General features: G+C 37.1%; 1 protein-coding gene across 1 annotated transcript in view; it reads left to right on the top strand.

The window, feature by feature from the left end:
* The window catches only part of ninaC (STKc_myosinIII_N_like and MYSc_Myo21 domain-containing protein ninaC), a 579315-nt gene that overhangs the window by 49363 nt on the left and 507854 nt on the right, over positions 1 to 22098 (top strand). Inside the window, exon 2 of the mRNA XM_090415596.1 lies at positions 1763 to 1938. Within this exon, the coding sequence (XP_090271722.1) occupies positions 1763 to 1938 (176 nt within the window). The remainder of the gene's footprint in view (positions 1 to 1762; positions 1939 to 22098) is intronic.

The raw sequence follows: 22098 nt of genomic DNA, 5'->3' as shown, positions 1-22098 counted from the left end.
ATTCATTTTCATTCTTCTCATGAGATTCTACTGCTACTCAGTCGATATTTGGATAATTAAAGTTTCCCATTATACTATTACTATTACTATTATTACCACCCCAAGACCTCATGGAGTCAAAGACTCATCTGGGAGGTCCTTTTATCACACACACACACACACAGCTCATCATACTGTGTTTTAAACACATTCAAACTCTTTGCAGACACCACATTCTCAGGCAAGGCATTCCAATCATTCACAACTCTTATGATTACTCTTTTCGCACTCATCTAGTCTATTTGGTGATGCATTTCTTCATCACTAGCAACCGATCTACCAGGTCTGTAACAACACCCCACTATATAATTGACCTTGTTAGATTCCACCTCACACAAGATAGCTTCAAATTCACTGCCACATAAAATACTGTTAGTAGTAGTACTACAATACAATCATAGGTCTCAACTCTAACTGGATTCAAGTCATCTGATATCATTAGCAGCACACTCCCTCCTCTCTTATCCTCTCTATCCTTCCTAAAAATAATGTACTCTTTACTCTCGATACCAGTTAGTATGTCTGATTCTGATAGTCTTTTACATTCAATACAAGTTAATATGTCTGATTCTGATAGCCAGGTCTTACTAATGCCTACAATCTGAAGTCCCGACATATTGACTAAGGCAACAAACTCAACCCCTTTATTTCTGATACTCCTAGCATTTGTGTACAAACATAATAATTTACCTGCATATTCTCATATCATAATGAGCTTTTGAAGTTATTTTCACTGCCTACATTCACAATGCACTACACCAGTGTTTCATGGTGTAGTGCATTGTGAATGTTTCAGGAGGTCTGCGACATCAACCTTTTTGATGTTGCAGACCCCCTGTAGCGAATGTTAATTCACCATGGCCCTCATAAAATCCAAAATGGAAATTTTTTATATTTTACATATCATAAAGATGAAGTAATAAATTGCAATTTTACAACACTAAATGTGTCATTTATGACAATGCAATACTGTTATAAATGGAGATATTCGGAAGAATATGAACATATCAATTAGGCTAGGTGTGAACAACAGGTGTGAGTGACATGATAAGATAGTTTAATGAAAATAAACTATCCCGTGGACCCCCTTTGAATTACTTGTGGACCCCCAGGGGTTCACAGACCACAGTTTGGGAAACACTGCACTACACCAATGCATTCCACTCACCAACAACTCTCCACGCAAAAAATCTACTCCTCACACTCTTCTTACCATCTTTATACAACTTCTAGGGATTACCTCTTACTCTTCCTACCTTAACATCCATATATAAGTAATTATGTTAATTACTTTTATATAAGTAATTATGTTCTTATTTTAATCCTTCACCCAAGGAATTTATTACCTCCTCACTCCCTAAATTTATGAATATCATTCATAAATTTCATGTTTTTTTTTTTGTTTGTTTTTTTTTCTTCTTCAGTGTGTATCATACTAAGTTTCCATCTCTCTCTAACTGAATTTAAATATTATAGTGTATTTATTTAGGTTACATATTTTTGGATTTTCATATTGATATTTCAAAATTGATTAAGAATGGATTTTCATCAATGAATTTTGTAAAATTATATGGTTTACATTTTAGTACAGTAAAAACTCATTGATGGAAATGCTGCAACTTGCATATGATATATTTTTATTTAAATTATTTATTTTTTTATTTTTTTCTTGCAATGCACAGCAATCTTGATTGATTTATTATTATTATTAATTTCCTTGTAGACTGCATGGTAGCAGTGAAAATCATGGAAAACATTGCAGATAATTTGGAAGAAATAGAAGAAGAATATCTTATTCTAAGAGATCTTTGCCTTCATCCTAATATTCCAATGTTTTATGGCCTGTATATGAAACTTGGACCACAAATAGAAGATGATCAGTTATGGTTTGTTTTAGAGGTAACTTTTGAAAAAAAAAAAAAAATATATATATATATTAAAAAAAAAGATTTATGATTTATTCCAAACTTTTGGTATCCAACTGAAAAAAGTAATACATTTATAGTAAAAAGTAATAAATTCATTTTGGAAATTTAAAAAGTAGTAATTAAAATTATTTTTGTAGCAATACTTACTTTTTCATTATTGCAGAAATAGTTAATTGGTATTCAGTTAAATTTAATGCATGGTCAGATTATTATTAACCTGATTCACTGAGAGAATGGTATCTCCACTCTCCACCCTGCTATAAGTGGTTTTTAATCCCATTGTGAATTCTGGTAAATGACTTTATATGGAAGACAATTTTCATTACCTGTTTTGAGATCACTTTGCTTTCTACAGGGTAACAGAGCAACATTAAAGTGGTTTGGAAAATTGCATTTTTTGTTCTTATGTGTAGTTGTTGTTGTTGTTGTTATTATTATTATTATTATTATTATTATTATTATTATTATTATATCATTAACATCTGATCTGCCTGGAATCAGAGGACTCATTGAGGGTGGTTCTTACTTTCTCATCCAAAAAGATCTTGGACTTATTAAACCAGTTCGCATTTTCTGTACTCACCATATTTTCAAGCAATTCATTCCACTCACTAATCACTCTATGAAAAGGACCTGTGTCTCACTCCCCTATTCACACCTTTCTTATGCAGCTTCCAGGGATGGCCTCTAGTTCTACCCTTGCTTCACTCTACTTTATGAAAAATCTCATCCACAATAATCTGATAACAAGCCCTCGCCAATTTATATGTCTCTCAGTCATATTCCTTCTTCTTTTTCTTCTATATTCACAAGGCTAAGCAAGTTACATTTATTCAATCTCTCCTTGTGTCTGACATTCCATAGACCTGACACTGTCTTAGTAAACCTTCTCTGGACCCATCTCCAAAACATCCTCATCCCCTTGAAAACAGGTGATGAGATCTGTGCACAGTAGTCTATATGTGGCCTGATCAAAGCCTTATACAAGGGAACATAACCTCTTTGCTTCTGCATGTCATTTTCTCCCTCATTATTGCCATAATCTGTTAGGATGTTCTTACATCTTAATAATGTGACCTGTAAACTTCAAGTCCACCATCACTCCCAGATTTCTCATCTCTTCCATCTCCTTTGAAATTTCCCCATTAATTGTATCCAATCTGACCAACTAAATTTCAAGACTTTGCACTTTGCAACATTAAACTGAAAGCCCTACTCATGTGCCCACATACACAGCTTATTGAGATCCTTCTGCAATGCCACAACATCTGCTCTACTTCTCATAATTCTTCCAAACTTTGTATCCCAGCAAACAGCTGCATATCTTCAGTTAAGCTGTTTAAAATGTCATTAACATACAAGATAAACAATAATGATCCTAAAATAAATCCCTGTGGCACTCCACTAGTGATTTTCCTCTTTTGGGTGCTACTTCTCCATATCCCTCCTGCTGATTCTTATCTGACAGCCAATCAGCTCTCTAACTGACTAGTTTGACTGTTATCTAATCACATTGTTTCAATTTGACTACCAGCTTGTCATGTGGTGGTCTATCAAATACCTTTAAAAAAATCCAAGTACACCACTCTATATGCATCTCCTTTATCCAGTGAATTTGTCACCTTGTTGTAATACATAACCAACATGCTAAAAACCAACATGCTAAAACATGACTTCCTTCTAACAATTTATGCTGATCATCATAAAGAATTCTGCCAAAGAACTCACCAGGATTTTTCTTTTCATACTTTTGCTGTCTTAGCCAGCCAAGTTACCCTTCTCGGCTTGTCTTTGTACTCTTCAAGTAGCTTATTATAAAAACATTCATCTTATGTTGCCTCCACATGGCCTTTTTCTTCCAGATTTCACGCTTAATCTCTTCATTCATCCATTTGATTTTATCTTATTTAGTCTTTTCACCTTTGTAATGCATTCAGATGTTGCTGCTGCTGTTAAATAGTTCTTGATTCCAGTTGTCTCTTAAACTTTTCATAATCACCAGCCTTGAAGTTCCACATATATCCCTTCTTCATGGAAGTTCTTATGTGACTGGCTACAACTCACTTGATTACTTCATGTTTACTCTCACCAACTAGGAAAGATTAGATATTCCATTGACAATCACATCCTCTGATGATATAATCAGATCTAAGATTGTTAATCTTTGTGTTCTCTCTATTACATACTGTCTAAGATAGTTGTAATCTTAAGAACTCGAGAAATCATTATCTTTATTCCTTGATGCTATCTCTTCATTCTAATCAGTATTGTCATAATTGAAATCACCCATAATGATCACCCTTTGCTTGCTCACTAAGCCAAGTTGCTTACATATTTCTTTGTCTCAACCCTCCACATTCCCTGGTCTGTTGCATCACTTAACCAAATATCTCATTCTCTCAACCTCCACCTTACAACATACTGCTTCAAAACCGCTGCCACTCCCCCCCCCCCCCCCCCTTGTATCTCAACCTTGTTTGGATATAGTGGTGGAGCTAGAGCTTTTGCTGCCCTGGGCGGTCCCTGAATTTTCTGCCCCTCTCAATACACACCAAAAATACTACAAAAAGTATAGGGAAATAAATTAAAACACTATGTTTATTTTTGAAGTAAAACTTTAATTTCAACATTCTAAAATGTTATTTTTCTTACTTTTCTGTTAACAAAATCGGCGATGACATTGGCGAAGTCTATTTCATAGTAATGTAAGTAATTCTTAATCAGTTTTATTTAGAAAAACTGCTCTCACAACCAGCAAACACTTATAGCAATTGTGAGGAAAATTCGCAGTAGTGTTACAATATTTGGAAATGAGTTCTCGAGACTGTATTTTAGAATTAACTGCGAAAGTTCAAAATGCCACCTGGAGCAGACGCCCCCCCCAGCTACGCCTCTGTTTGGACATAATTCCCCAACTATCATCAGCAGCACTAACCCTTCCCTTCTTTCCCTTTCTATCCTCATGAAAAACATCATATCCTTCCATTTCTATTCCAGTCAAAATGTCATTCTCATCCAACTATGTTTATTCTAATTATCACTTATTCTAACTATTTTCAAACAAATAAACTCAAACAAATTTCCCATCACATCAATTTTATTCCCCTTATTTCTGATACTCCTAGTATACACAAATAAGCATAGCAATTCATTTCTCGATCTATAACCAGTTCTGCCCATGCTGCCCATCATCTGAAACTTCTCCATGTTTGCTACTGTCTACTCATCCTTTGGTCCTCAACTACCCTGCCTCCCCATATTCCAGGCCATTCCATTCCTGTGCTGACCATCCCCAAATGTGCATTCATTACTGCTTTCAGAATCCACTCTCCCTACACTGTCTCCTTGACCTTCCTGGCCCATCCAGTTTCTCTGTCCAACTTGTTCCTGTTCTCACATTCTCATTTCCATTCACAATCACATCCATCTCATCTGGTCCACTCTCCTGCTCATTTACATTATCTTTGACTTCTGCCGATACCACATCACTGGTCACTCACATCACTCGTTACACGTCCTCTCAGCAGCAGCCTTTGTAAAGTGATGCAGTCCATCACTTTTATATTGTTCCGTTCATCCCACACATTCCCAAACTACATTCCTTTCTCTTCACACGTTTCCACTAACATTCCATTCAAGATCGTTGCTGTCTGCTGCAACTTATCATTGTCATACTCACTATAATTTTCAGTGCAACACACAAAGTACTCTTCCTACCACACTGTTGTCTTTCACTCTTCTCAGTAATCTCTTGATACCAATCTTCACATTTTCCCTAACTAAATCATTCGTTCTAACCACAACACTAACTCCTTGCATGGTTACTTCTTATATCTGGCACCTCAATCACCCGGTTCATCCTCCTTCCTGGAAAACAGATCTTGTGCATCCTCTCATTCACCACACCTTTTATAATGTAATCTCTGTATAGTGTTATTCTTGAGTCATTTGCTACTCAAGTTCTCCACTATCTTTCATTTTATTCTTTTTCTCCACTATCTTTCATTTTATGCTTTTGCACCATACATCTAATTCCATTTTTATATGCCTAGTGTCAGTAAGACTCACTTTTGTTTTTGCATTTGCGCTTACTTTTCCTTTTTCAATCATTTCTTATTCATTGTCACATTATCCACACTCATATTCTCAGTCTTCTAGTATCGTTTTCAGTCTTATACCCATCACTGCCTTTTACCTTTCATCTGGTATTCTTCACTTTCCATTCATTGCTTTCATCAAATAACCACAGTCCATTAATATATCACATTTTCTCTGCAGATCCTCACTCTCTCACTTCTCTTGTTTAATTTCCCAACAAATACATCTGCTTTTGCCCACACACACACATATTACATTCCTGACAATGAACCATTCAACACCCTCTATTTTTGTGCCAAGTATCTAATCATTCTTACCACTATTTTTTACTGACTTCATTAACTGTTATATGCGAAATTTGCCACAAAACCTACCAACAGTCTTGATAATTAATATGTATTCAGTTGTAGTATCACTAATTAAATCATTCAGTGAAATGGATATAATTTTTCAAAAATAAACCTTATCTTTGCTCCAGGGATTCAACCAACTACTGTTGTTCTGGTAACACAGCACTCTCTTATTTTGAATTATTATTATTATCTTCAGACCTCCATGGGGTCAAAGGCTCATTATGGGAGATCTCTCTGCTATGCACCCAGGTCATCATACTGTGCCTTAAATATATTTGCATTCTTTGCAGTCACTACACTCTCAGCCAATGCATTCCAATCATTCACTGCTCTCCATGAAAAAAAACTTGCCTTATGCGCTTTCCAGGGATGACTTGTTGTTCTCTATCCTACCTATCAGTTATCTATCCTTACTCCACTCACTAAATTTGCCATCGATTTACAGCTTTTTAATGGATGGAATTAACATTAAAAATTACACTAATAAAAGAATTAATTAAATTTAATTAATAAATTAAATTAAATTTGTCTAGTGAATTAATTAAATTTACTAGATCAGTCAGAGCCATTATAAATGAGTGAGTAAAAAATAAATAAATAAACTGCTCAAAATAATTTCAAACTTCCCTTGTTAACTTTAATATTACGTCCTCACTAGAGTCCCAACAGATTCAACTTACTCTTGTATATTTGACAATTGATCCTTGCTTAAAATAAGTCAAGCCTTTAGCTAACTGCACTGGAGCAGTGCATATTTATAATATGGAGACTAGAATTACACTCTTTTTTCACTAATTCTCTCACTTCACTGTATTGGTTCCTTTACTCTTAGATGAGTTGCTTTTTTATTTACAAATCAAGCTGGCAATCTATGTTGATGAAATCAGTGATCATATGGAGTGTTTCCTCAGATATAATTTTTTATTATTTATTTATTACTACTTCTGTAACTGCACTTTCATTTTTCTAGGAACAAAATTTTAGCACAGCAGTCCAAATATGCAGAAACAAACTGAAGTCATTGTTTCTATTGGTAATTGTTATTTGTTGTTGTTGCTGTTAATTGAATTTTATGGCTGAAGCAACTAAGGCTATGAGGCCAATTGTTAATTGTATATATTCATTTGACAGGTTTGTCTGTTTTGCAGGATGAAAAACTTGAGTTTCTGGGAGCTAACTCACCTTTAGCTGAGAAGCTCTGATAAAGGTTTTTAGCATCGTAGAGAGTATTCGAATACAACACTGTCAATACTGACCGAGCTACAAAGGCTCCCCTTCTATTGGCAGCAGTTTCCATGTTTTATCGTAAATATACTCTTCTATCTGTTATCTGTTATGTCTGTTATGCCATGTTACTTTTCCATTTTCTATTATTATTATTATCCCTAACCTCTATGGAGTCATAAGATTCATCATGGAAGGTCAACCCTAGACAGTACAAAGTCTATCATACCACTTCTTAAACTTATCTACCATTTGCACTTTTAATCTTCTCAGGTAATGCATTCCATGTTCCTACTGCTTTTCATGCAAAAAACTTATTTCTTATCCTCTTACTTACTACTTCTTTTAGCAACTTCCAGGGATGGCTCCTTGTCCTTGTTCCTTCCTACCATCATATCATATGAAAATCTCTCCAGTGTCAATCCGATAATAATAACCTTTCAACAGCTTAAATGTCTCAATCATATACCCCATCTTGTATCCACCAAACAATAGTTTGCATGCCTTCAGTCTGTTTTTATAACAACATTATACAGTCCATATAATTTTTTATTATCTTATTATTTGCAAATCACTCTGTCTCATTGATGTATTCCAGTTTATTGGATGCAATGTGATCAAAAAAAAAAAAAAAACTTAGGCGTTTTTGACATGCTAGAAGAAGGGAGAACAATGTACAGCTACTAATATATACAGATTTATTAGGACTATGAGTTATTAATAACGTGAATTTATATAGCTAAAATTACATTGCTCGCATGTGAAGTGCAAGGATTGAAACGTGTCTTCAGGAAAATTTCCATATGTATTTGTTAAAAGTTTAAACAAGGTCTGGAACAATGATGGAACCAATTCAACCAATTTTTTGTACTTGCATCTTAAAAACATTTTTCTGCATACAAAAGCAAGGTATTTTAATCATCTTAGATTGATTATATCACAAAGCCTGTACACATTTTTACCCACTTCACATTTTCCTATCAAAAAATGTTAAATGAAGCAGGTTAAAAACCTAGGCAATTTTAACAATAGTTTGAGAAGCTGAACCTACTTTTTAGTACCAAATAAACAACATTATATGTCATTACAAATCCATACAATAATATATTTTTATGAGCATGAAAATAAGAGCAACACAACCTAACCTTTTTTAGTCAATGAAGCTATAATAGTAGGGTTTTTTCTCCTGGAAACTCAGGTTTTTCATCCTGTGTATAGACAAATCGGCCTTCAGAACACACGCAATTTACAGACAAAAAAATACTGTTGTTGGTGATGATGGGCAATAGATGGCATTGGTGGTAGTAGTGTCATAGTTGGAGAATTGAGTTGTAGTGGAGAGGATGAGATGTATTTAGCAAAGTAGAGTAGTGTGCCCTCCCACAATGAGTCCTGAGACTCCCTGGAGGTGTCATGTAATAATAATAATAATTATTATTATTATTTTATTATTATTATTTATACAGGTACTCCATGGAGTCAAAAACCTCATAGCAGGATAACCACACTATCCATTAACACAATACCTATCATACACCTTAAATTCATTCACTTTTGTAATGCTCACAACCATCTCTGGCAATCCGTTCCACTCATTCATCACTCTCCAAGTAAAGAACCTAGTCTGCACACCCTACTAACCACATTCTTAGACAACTTCCAAGTGTGATGCCTTGTTTATCCCCCTACTCTTCATGTATTGAAAAATTTCTTTTGTGTCAATCTTATAGAACCTTTTTGGTAACTTATAAGTTTCTGTCATATCCCATCTCCTCTGCCTCTCAGCTAAATGCAACCCACATCTTCAATCTATCCTCATAGATTCCACAGACCTGTCACAAACATGGGCACTCATCTTACCAGATCCAAGTAATCCTATGAGCTATTTTACCAACTCTTGCAATATATCCTCTGAATTTCAAATCTCTATCCCTAGTCTCATCAATTTCCTATAATTTAGTACCATCAGTATGATACAAAGTATGTAATCTTTTCATCTCAAAGTGCATTACCTAACATTTTACACCATTAAATTGTTAACCATTGTCCTTTGCCCACAGTGTCAATTTATTTAAATCATCCTGCAAAATATTCTATATCACCTTTGTCAACTATTGTCCTCTTCAGTTTTGTATTATCAGCAAACAAATGAATATCCCCCCCCCCTCAAATCTTTCGCTATATCATTAATGTACAAATGAAAGAGCAGTGGGCCTAGTACAGAGCCCTCAGGCATTCCACTAGTCACTCTCATTCACCTTGATTCCACATCACTATACACCATCCTCAGATATCTGTCTATCTGCCATCCCTCCTATCCATGCCACCAACATCATATCCATTCCCATTGCTCCAATTTATATTGAAATGTGTGTGTGTGTGTGTGTGGAAGCAAGGTAAAAAAAAGTTTTAATTTCAAATTTATTAGCACAAAGATGAAATACATCTTGGAAATACATTCAAACAAGGAGAATAAAATATAACTTAATTTATATAATTAACTGCTATTATACTCAGTGTTTCATCATTCATATCAGTGGCATTGTTAGGAGTTAATTGCTAAACAACACAGTTGACGAGCCAGGGGCATGCCGGCCATATGTGCAATGTGTTCGATGCGATGCATACAGGCGCCAAAGAGGAGGAAATACTTTTAAAAAACGTTTTTTTTTTAACTGTTTTTTTATTGGGGGGGGGAGGATAGGGGCGCCAACTAAAGTTTTGCACACAGGCGCCGGACACTGCTGGCGTGCTACTGGGTATAAAGGTGCCAACTAAAGTTTTGCACACAGGCGCCGTACACTACTGGCGCGCCCCTATGATGAGCCATCATTGTCACTAGCAAGTGTAAGCACAATGATGAACTTAACTTAATGAACCATTGGTCTGGAATGATCCACTGTGATCCTCTGTACTGTAATATAATTAATAACATATCTGTTATCCTTTGATGTTGTTGTTCACCTCTGAAATTCAAAAATTGCATATCCAGTACAAACTGGTGGTACAAAGGATGACCAGTTTCATATAATGAAACTGGTCATCAGATGATCATAACTTTCAAGTCACTGAATATATCTGTGTAAGTTAAACATTGCATATGTTTAAGTAATTGAACACAGCAGTCTGTGTGAGAAGGAGAAGAGAATGTGAAAGATGTACTTAGGGGTTTGACTTTGGACAGTGTAGCAGAGGGAGATAGTTTGATAACCATGATTGTGTAAGCTAACGTTAGTTGAAAGCAGGATGTGTGGAAAGAGAAACAAAACTACTGAGAAAGGAGATGGAAGGCATGAACATTGAGTTAAGGAGAGTGAATGAAGAGATTGCAAAGTTGGAGAGTTTGGTTAGTGCAAGCAGAATGAGAGTATGTGAGAGAGAAGGTGCAAGAGAGCAAGGGAGAGAGGAAGACAAGATAATCAGAGAGAGAGACAAGGGAAGAGAAGAAATTGGAGAAAGTCAAGAGAGTGAGAAAAACAAGGGATAGAGAGAGGAGAGGAAGGAAGGAAAGTGGAAGAGAAAGGAGAGAGAGATATTGGAAGTAGAAGAATCAGGGACATCGTTGAGATAAGAATGAATGAATCTGTTTGGAGTATCATATATGGAGATTCAATGATTCAGGGTTGTGTTTAGTAGGGTGCCAGAGGAGTGCTTTTTGGATGGAATGATAGAGAGTGTGGTAATGAAGAGAGTAAATTGGAGAGGAGATGATAGTAATGATCGGTATGAATGACCTGAAAGTAGTGTGAATCGTGTAGTTAAAGATTTGAGATTGACGTTAGGGATAGTGCAGCAGAAATGTCAGAATAAAGACAACGAGCATGTTCCTCAGTATGATAACAGAGTGGAGGAGAAGAGCAGTGATATAAATTAAAGATACAAAGAAATTATATACTTGGTTTAATCCTTTATCCAAATGTAAGCAAATAGGTTTGCACCTGAACTATTTTCAGGACTGGGACAACTCGTGGTAAAGGTGGTATGACTTGCCTTATCACTTGCCTTAAGTATTCCATAATGCAAAGTACATATCCTTATGGACATATATAATGCTATGCATTATGAGAAGGGTCACTACCCAGACCGGTTTCCCCTGTTTAAGTCTGGGATTACCTCTCCAAAAACTCATGCGATCACTCAGATCACCCAACAATGAGCGACCTGAGTGATCATTTAACTCAGAGGTGGCTCTGCTCCCTACCACCAAGCAGAACCGCTCGTATTCCAGGAAAAGCATCAGCCAAGGGAGCCCCAATACAGGCCACTACCAACAGATCCAAATCCCTGGATGTTCAAAAGCTCCCTAAGGCAAACTCCTTAAGGGAGCAAAAACTCTGCTCCCCTGGAATCAAACCACCAACTGGTTTCCCTGTATTATGCTACCTCTTATTATGTTTGGATTACCTCTCCAAAAACTCGTGATCCCACCAGATCACCAAACAATGAGTGACCCGAAGGATCTTTTAACTCAGTGTTGTTCCACTCAGCAGCAGGCTCACCTCCGAGCAGAGCTGCTCATATCTCATCTGAGGGGTAACAGCAACAGCCAAGCCTCAGTTGAAACTTCGTTGGCTACAGCATCGCCATTCATTACCCCTCTACTCAAGGGTAACAGCAACACCTGAACCTCAGTTAAAACTTTATTGGCTACAGCATTGTCATCCATTACCCTGGGCAGAAACTCTGTTTCCCCAGAATCAAGTCACCAACCGGTTTCGACCTTTATTGAGGTGAAAAAGTAAAAGGTTGCTCATCATAGGCCTAAAGTAGTTAGTATAGGGGTGCAAGAGAGCCTGATAGTATTAGGAGAAAAAAAGACAGCATAAGAGAGAGAGAGAGAGAGAGAGAGAGAGAGAGAGAAAAGGCCTCAGCTCTTTTATATCATCATATAGCCAAAGGCTATCAGTTTTTCTTTTTCACCAATCTCATATAGATGAACAACCAAAAAACCAATTGAAACTAAAGCTCAAAGATGACTGTTACACAAGTGGTTAGCCCCATCTGGATTAACCGCCTTGAGTTGGCCTTCTCTGCCTGGGATTGCTCTCCAGTCATCCCTGCAATTGACTATAAGACTACGTTGAATTAAGAGGATGAAACTATTTAAATAACCTCTCGTGGCAAGAATAGACAGAATTTTATTCCCCCCCCCCCGGTGAATATTGCATAATGTGGGTGGTCTACACCATCTAGTGATAAATTTGATATCTCCTAGAATGCTTATTTCTAAATATGAAAAAAAACGTCTAACTGAACAATAAAATTTCCACAATACAATATTATAAAGCATTTGGATGTCATATTGCTGGTTTTCAAATCCATGTTTTTTCTAACCTTCCATAAATGGTATTTTAATTAATTAATTATAAAAATCAAAATTCTCTTCCCATTGCTGACAGGTGGTGGGTATTGTAAAAAAAATAACCTGTTCTATTGTAAATAGTGGCATGCCCAACACATTACATACTCTGTTCCAAATGTGCAGGGCAAGAGGGCAACTGTAGAATGCATGTTCTGTTGTTTCCAATTGGTAATGGATCTCACAGATTGGATCTCCAATGTTGAAATATCTCCATCACAAATTGTGAAACAAAGTATTGTTGTTACTACCCAAATGTGGAATTTCGTGGCGAAAGAGATTAAAGATTTCTTTATATCAAATTTTACTTTTTTTAATGGAAAATGCCAGATTGTTTTAGCAGTCTTAAAGTTAAGCACAAAGTGTTATAGTATTTAGGAACAATTTCAGCTTTTGGACCTTTATAATCATTAACTCAAAGCAGGGGAAGATGAAAACCTAGGTAGTACAGGTCTACAAATGTGTGATTAGTCTGCAATATTTTATTTATTTTTGAAACTATATTGCTTAAATAGCAGAATTTTAAAACTGGAAGCCCAAATCCTCCATGCTTCTTTGATAGTGGAAGAAATTATTACAGGTATCTCCATGGAGTCAGTAGACTCATCGCGGGAGACCGAAACTATAAAACAGTATCTATCATATCTCTTCTTGAATTCATTTACAGACGAAGAACTCACAATTGAATCAGGCAATGCATTCTACTCATTCACCACCCTTTGATGGCAGTGCTATTCAAGAAATATATAGATATCAAAAAATACCAAGAAATTATATACTTAGTTTAATCCATTTTCCAAGTATAAGCAAACAAATTTGCTCCTGAACTATTTTCAGGACTGGGGAAACTCATGGTAAAGGTGGTATCTTTAATTTATAGTATAACCAAGTGGAAAAACTTTCAACAACTATCTCTAATGCAAAGTATTTTAATAATAAGGCATAACACCTTTTGGCAACCCATATATGAAAATATGACTTCTGCATTACTTCAACCTTGGTATCACCTCTGGGTCTGACTCCCACTGATAAGACCTCAATATAGGTCGAAACTGGTCTGGGTAGTACCTTCCCATAATGCATAGCATTATACATGTTCCCAAGGATATGTGCTTTGCATTATGGGATACTAAGGCAAGTGATGTGAAGTCATACCACCTTTACCATTAGTTGCCCCAGTCCTGAAAATAGTTCAGGCGCAAACTTGTTTGCTTGCACTTGGATAAAGGATTAAACCAAGTACATAATTTCTTGGTATCTTTAATATATAGTATAACCAAGTGGAATACCTTTCAAGAGCAGTGATAATGAATGGGATGATAGTGAGAATATGTAGTGAGAGAAAACTGGAATATGTGGATGATGGAGAAAATTTCAGGAGAGAAAACAGCTGTGTGCAAGATATGGATTACATTTTGATGCATGCATTTGGAGAGACTTGTTTTCTAGGCAAGTGTGTCAGAGCAGGGAAACTAGAGTTGGAAAGGTGGAGTGTGAGGAGAGTAATATTGGCTGTAAGAATACTGGCAATGCACTGGTTTTTTGTATAGAAATGCTAAGAGCATTTGGAATAAAGGAAATGAGTTTGTGGCATTGATTGACTATTTCTCTCTGAAGATGGATCAGCAAAACTTGATTAACCAAGGAAAATTGTTCTAATAGGAATAGAAATCAAAGAATATATAGCATATTTCAGCAGAATAAGGAAGCTAAATGTGGTGGTGATGGAGTGTTACTTATTATAAGAGATGAATTGTGTACTCTCAAGATGGTGAATCACAGCGAAAATAACACCAGTGACTTTGAGAGTGCATAGTGTGAGATAGAAGTTTATGTTACTGATCAATCTGGATATTCAAAGACTATAGAAAAGTAAGTAGTCATTATGGGAACTTCAACTAAAGCAATATGAACTAAGCAGAGGAGGTATAATGTAGTTCTAAGGGGGAAATGAATTTTTGGATTTCTTGAGAAACAACTGTCTTAGGGAGCATATGGTGGAGGGAACACAAGGATCGAGAGTTTTGGATTTGGTCATAGCATCAGAGGATTTGATTGCAACCGAGATGACATGGTTGCTATGAATGTAGATACTTGCCCACAGTTGGTATGAGTGACTATCAGCCCTGACTTTGAAAATGAATAGGCATCTAGAAGTATCATGACAGAAGGAATTTATGTGAAATTATAAGGCAGGCAACTATCATAGACTTAGAAATCAGCTTGCAGCAGTACAACGGATAAAAGAATTTGAAGGAAGGGAGGTTAGTAATGTATGGGAGGCTTAAGAAAAAACTGTTGATAGCAATAACCAACCAATACCTTGGATGGATATAAAGCAATTTAGAGTGAAATATATGACAAGAGAAATTGTGGATGAAAAAGAGATTATGAAAGACATATAAATAGAGAGGTGGAGGACAGTTGCATGATGAATTTAAGGCTCAGGATAGGAAAGTGATTAGTATTGTAACAAGAGAAAAATTAGAATACCAGAGGAGACTGTGCTGCAATCCAGGGAGAATCCCTAGGAGTTCTTTCACTTTGAGGAAAATAGGAGGAAAAGTGATTGTGGATGGATTACCTAGCAGATGAAGATGGGACTCAGGTGACCAATGCAGGTAGCATAGTTGAGTTATCTTCTTCTTCTTTTTTATTATTATGTGACACCTCCAGGGAGTCCAAAGACTCATCGAGGGAGAGTGTGTCAACAGCATCGAAAGATTGATCTCTTCCAACTACTAACCACGCTCAAACTTGCTTAACTTTTTTGTGAGCCATTAGTAGCAGAGGCTCTACCAATCAACCAACCTTTGCTATCTCCCTTTTTTTTTGGCAGTTTCACCAGGAGCCCTGTATTCCAGTCTTCTGGCCATTCCTCCTTTTCCCATATTTGATTAAATAGTGGGTGTAGCATTTCAACAGCAGTGTTGTTATTATTATTATTATTATTAATATTCCTTTTTATTCCTTCTCTCCTCTCTTTACCTTGCAGTGTCGAGGATTTTCCTACATTTAACCACTACCATATCGAGGATAAGGTGGTTAGCCCTGTGTTTCCTGGTGTGTCCTATGTTTGCCTATTCTGGGGAATGAAAAACCCAAGTTTCCAGGTGAAAAAAACCCTCTACCTCTGTGAGACTGGCTAATTCACCTTTAGTCAAAAGAGACCAAATAAAGATTCCTCATGTCACTGATGGGAATCGAGCCCAGGTCTTTCCAACACAAGGGTTTTGTCTGTACTGACTGAGCTATGGAGGATCATAGTTGAGTTATTTATTATGAATATTATATATTATGAATACTGAGTACACTAAATGTCATTAAGGCAAGGGAAGTAGATGGAATTTCACCACCTGTTTTAAGGAAATGTGCTGTGGAACTGACCATGCCACTAACTTGGCTGTTTAATGAAAGTTTTTCAATGAGACACGCTCTCCTGCAGAGCAGAAAGAGGGTAGGATAGTGTGAATAAATAAAGGTAGGAGTAGAATAGAGATATTAAACTATAGGCTTGTTTATTTCTTCTGTAGTTGTTAAGATTTTGGAAAAATTGGTAAGAATTAATATACAGAATTAGGCAGATGAGGGTAATATTATTTATACTGGCCAACATGGATTTGTTAAGGGATGCTCTTGTTTTAGTAATCTGGTTGCCTTTTACAAAAGAGTAACAAGAGCAGCAGATGAGGGTAAGGCATACATTGTCATTTTTATTTTTTTTTGCAAAGGCATTTAACAGGATGCCACCTGACAAATTTGTTTTTAAGTTGCAACTATGGGTTTGAATATCAGGTTAATGGAATAGATTGACAACTGGCTTTCTGATGGATATCAGAGAGTTGTATATGGGGAAGCAGTATCAGGGAGTAGGAAGGTTACAAGTAGAGTTTCACAGGGCTCAGTAGTGGGACCATTACTGTTCAATCTTAATGTCAATGATATTGTCATGAGACTACAGGGAGATATTCAGTTGTTTGCAGTAATAGTAATAGTGCTGATGTTTTGGCATCTTCAAGAGGATTTAAATTAGATGGAGAGGTGGACAAATGAATAGGGATGTGAGTGTAATGCATCTAAATGTAAGATCCATTACATACTCATTTGGTGGAGTTATACTGGATGAAGCAGAAAAAGCAAGGGATCTTGCAGGGATTGAAAATAAAAGTTTGAAGTTCAGAGACATATTGCAAAGGTTGTGAAGACATTTCAAAGAATTCCTGCAACATTAAGGAGGATATTGATTTCCTCCTATCCACCAAACTCTGCAATCCACATTTCTTCAACCTCTCTCCATAGCCAGCATTCCAAAGTCCACATCATACTGTAAACCAGGTGACCAAATTTGAGCACAATAGTCCAAGTGTGGTCTGACCAGTGCTTTATACAGTGGTTGCTTGGAGACACTGCTGCTGGAAGGTACAGAAGTGAGTACAGAGAATGAATCTGATCAAGTGGGAAGTGATGTGGAAGAGCAGGGGAGTAAGACAGGAGAGATTGAAGAGGTGGTTATGAATGAGGAAGTGAGTGGCATGAGTATAGAGAATGACAGAATGGGTGTGCAAGGTGGGCAGGGAAATGGGGAGGCTCAGGGTAAACAGGGGAGCACAGCGTGAGAAAGGTGGATGCTCCAAGAGGATGTGAATGCATGTGTAGACAGGAAAGGAATGGGATGACTTGGGATCAAGAGGAAACAGTTGGATTTGAAGAGAAGAGGGTTCTAAAATGAATAAGCATAAAGGAAAATGTCCTCGCGGTTAGCCTAGTGGCTTTGCGCTTCGCAACTATATGCCTGGGGAAGGAGTGTCCTAGGTTCGATTCCCGTCGGAGACGTGAGGAGCTGAAGGATCTTCCCCAGCCATAGCCAAGTTAGCCGGTCTTGGGCGCGGGCAGTAGGGTTTTTTCGCCAGTTTATCTGGTGTTTTTCATCCCGCAAGCAGGCAAACCGGCCCCATGAACACACAGGGATACAGCCAAGAATACCTTGAGGCATAGGAGTGACCATTCTATCCTCGTATTTCGGTTACGAAATCCAAGCATGCTTGGAAGGTTGTGGGCCTTAAAAGACCTGTTAAAGCCATTGGGATAGATAGATAGATAAAGGAAAATGACTTCAGTTGAGCATGGAGAAATCACATCAAATGAGTGGTTTCACTGGAACTAGCTGTAGATCCAGGAATGAGTTGTTGTGTTTGTATACAAATGCTAAACGTGTAAGAAATGAGGCAGATGAAATGGTTGCATTAATTGAGTCTGTTCACCCAAAAATTGTTGGAATAAGTGAGACATGGTTGGATGAGGACGACATCCTGACAGGAATACAGAAGGAAGGGTATAATGTGTTTCATGAGGATAGAAAGGGTAAAAAGGGAGGGAGAGTGCTATTGATGATGGAGAAAGAGTTATGTCTATACAAAGTAGAGATGCAAGAGGGAAATAGTAGCAGTGGTTTTGAGACGGTATGGTGTGAGATAGAGGTGAGTAGAATGAAATACTTGCTTGGATGTTGTTATAGACCTGGTAATGTGGATGGTAGTGACTATGAAATGTATAATCAAATTAGCCAAGCAAATTAGGAAATGGTGATAATTATGGCAATATAGACTGGGATGATGAGATAGCAACTGGAAGTAAAGAAAATGAGTTACTTGAGTTTTTGAGGGAGGACAACTACCTCAAGCAGTATATAACACAGGGCACATGAGGATTGAGGATCTTCTATTTGATCATCTCATCAGAGGATGTAATTGTAAACAAGGTGTCCAATCACTCACCAATCAGAGTGACCTTCAGATCAGAGTGACCATGAAGGTCACTCTGATTACCTGGGTGGTGGCCAGCAGTGTGAGGACCTTTGTGAGAAAAGGGTACAGGTGGAAGTACAAGAGGGGTGATTATGAACTCAGGAGACAGCTTGCAGGTGTAGCATGGAATGAGGATTTAGCTGGAAAAGAGATCAATGCAAGCTTGGGGGATTTTCAAGGACTATCTAGTAGAAGCAATGTCTAAATGTATTCCAAAGGTCAGAAGGTTAAATAAGGCAGGTGTGAAATGGATGAATGAAGAGATTAAGCATGTGATACAGAGAAAAAGGGCATTGTGTTGGCAGCATAAGAGAAGTGGTAATAACCAATTCTATGAGTATTACAAACACCAAGCAAGGTGGGTGACTTGGTTGTTAAGGGTGCAAGAGGGAAATAGTGGCAGTGGTTTTGAGACAGTATGATGTGAGATAGAGATGAATAGAATGAAATACTTGGTTGGATATTGTTATAGACCTAGTAATGTGAATGGTAGTGACTATGAAGTGTATAATGAAATTAGCTAAGCAAATAAGAAAAGAGTGATAATTATGGTAATTTAATTATTTTAAGTGAGATGTGAGAAGCAGTTAGCTAATGAAGCGAAAAAGAATCCTAGGGAGTTCTTTTAATATGTAGCCAGCAAAAAAAAAGAATGATTATTTACTTGAGTTTTTGGATTTGATCATCTCATCAGAGGATGTAATTATAAATGAGGTGTCCAACTGATGAGAGTTATGTCCATACAAAGTAGAGATGCAAGAGGGAAATAGTGGCAGTGGTTTTGAGATATGGTGTGAGATAGAGATGAGTAGAATAAAATACTTGCTTGGATGTTGTTATAGACCTGGTAATGTGGATGGTAGTGACTATGAAATGTATAATCAAATTAGCCAAGCAAATAAGAAAAGGGTGATAATCAAGAGGGTGAGGAGTAGTTTCTTTGCGTGGAGGGTGGTTGAACCTTGGAATGCATTATCTGAGAGAGTGGTTGGAGTGAAAACAGTCAGTGGGTTCAAGGAGTGGTATGATAAACTTTGTATTTCCTAAAAACGACCTCCCACAATGAGTCTTTTGACTCCATGGAGGCCTGGATAATAATAATAATAATAATTATGGAAAGATGACATCGATTGGAGAAAATGGTATAAAGACAGCTGTTTCAGAAGATATAGTGGAGATACTTAATGAGCAGTTCATAAAGGTCTTTCAGTCTTGTGAATGTGACTTTGTGGAGAGATTGAGAGCAGTTGATGGGGAGGAGAGACCGAGTGTAACTGAGCAAGAGGAGTAGGGAGAGTTGAGAAAACTAGATGTTAATAAGACTGTGGATCTTGATAATATATAACCACATATTCTGAAGGAATGTGCCAGGGAGTTGACACCTGTTTTGATATATTTTTTTAATATGAGTCTTGCATTGTGTCTAGTTCCTAAAGAGTGGAAGAAGTGCAAGATTGTGCCACTTCATAAGGGAGGTGATAGAACTCAAGCATCAAATTATATGCCTATTTGTGTGTCAGGTGTTGTGGTTAAGTTGTTGAAGAAGCTTGTGAGAACTAGGATCCAGAATTGGGTTGACAACAATGGTATTATCTTTGATGGACAGTATGGATTTGCTAAAGGAGGTTTTAGTTATCTACTTACTTATTACAATAAGGTGACTGCTTCCTTGGACAGAGGAGTGGGATACACAATAATATACTTAGATTTTGCAAAGGCTTTTTATAGATTACCGCATATAAGTTGATAGTCAAACTAGAACAGATGGGGTTGGATATTAGATTACTGCATTGGATTGGAGACTGGCTATCTGATAGGTTTCAGCAAGTTGTGTATGGGGGAGAGCAATATCCCAGAAAAGGCAAGTTACTAGTGGTGTACCTCAGGGGAATGTTTTAGGACCATTACGGTTTAACTTGTATATTAATGATATTGGCGAAAATTTGGATGGAGATATTCAGTTGTTTGCAGATGATGCAAAGTTGGGATGAACTATGAAGTAGAGAAGATGTTGTGGCCTTACAAGAAGACTTGAATAAATTGAGTGATTGGGCACAGGAATGGGGATGCGAGGTCAATGTTGCAAAATGTGAGGTTTTAAAATTTAGGAAACAAAGATGGGATGCAGAATTTATGCTTGGTGGGGATATATTGTCAGAGGTGGAGGAAATAAGAGATATTGGGGTGATAGTGGATAAGGATCTGAAATTTAGGGAACACATTGTCAAAATTGTGAGGACAACACAAAGAATTCTGGATATGATGTGGAGGATACTGACTGGTAGAAGTAAGGCAATTCTTGTTCTGTATAAGACTTTGATTAGGCACACATGGCTAGTGTGTCCAGATTTGGTCACCTGGTTTTTCAAAAGGATGAAGAGATGTTGGAAAGAGTCCAGAGGTGACTGACTAAGGTAGTTTGTGACCTCTGGAATGTCCAGTATGAGGAAACATTGAGAAAATGCAATTTACAGAGTCTATTGAATAGAAGGAAGATGGGAGATATGACAGAGATCTATAAGTTAGTAAGGGGTTGTTATAGGATCAGTGTTGGAGAGGTTCTACAGAAAACAGTGGAAAGATCAGGGGAGAACCAGAGGTCATCCCTGAAAACTGTATAAAGAGGATGTGAGCAGGGGGAGTGAGAAGAATGTTTTTTTTCATGCAGAGTTGTGAATGATTGGAATGCCTTACCTGAAGGTGTGGTGTCTGCAGAGGATTTGAATGTGTTTAAGGCACACTGTATGATAAAAGACCTCCTAGATGAGTCTTTGACTCCCTGCTGTCTTAGGGTAATAATAATAATAACCACTTCCTTATCCCTACATACTACTTATCATAGAAGTACTACAATGTGCAGCATTTGCAACACTTGCAATATGCCCTCTAAACTTCAGTCTGCTGCCAACCATCACTTCAAAATCTTGAATCTCATCCACTTCCGTCAATATCAGCACATCAATGTACAGCACTGTCAATATAGTACATAGCCTTATATTTCTTTACTCCAAAATGCAACACCTTGCATTTATTAATATTAAAACTACAACCCCACTCCTTTTTCCAGGTCAAAAGTCTATTCAAATCATCCTGAAGGGAATTAATATCAGCAGTGCTACTTGCAATTCTTCCCAACTTTGCATCATTAGCAAACAACTGAAGATCCCCAGTCAGTCCACATGATGTGTCGTTTACAACCAAGCAAGTTTACAACAGCAAGGATCCCAAAAACAGAACCCTGTGGCATGCTGCTGGTTACCCTTCTTTTTTGAGATACTGCTCCATCATAAAAA

Source organism: Typopeltis vanoorti, chromosome 3 (genome assembly GCF_054136105.1).
Source record: "Typopeltis vanoorti isolate ZY-2024b chromosome 3, IOZ_Tvanoo_1.0, whole genome shotgun sequence".
NCBI lineage: Eukaryota > Metazoa > Arthropoda > Arachnida > Uropygi > Thelyphonidae > Typopeltis > Typopeltis vanoorti.
The sequence above is the reverse complement of the archived record's forward strand: the minus strand, read 5'-3'. Positions and strand labels throughout refer to the sequence as shown.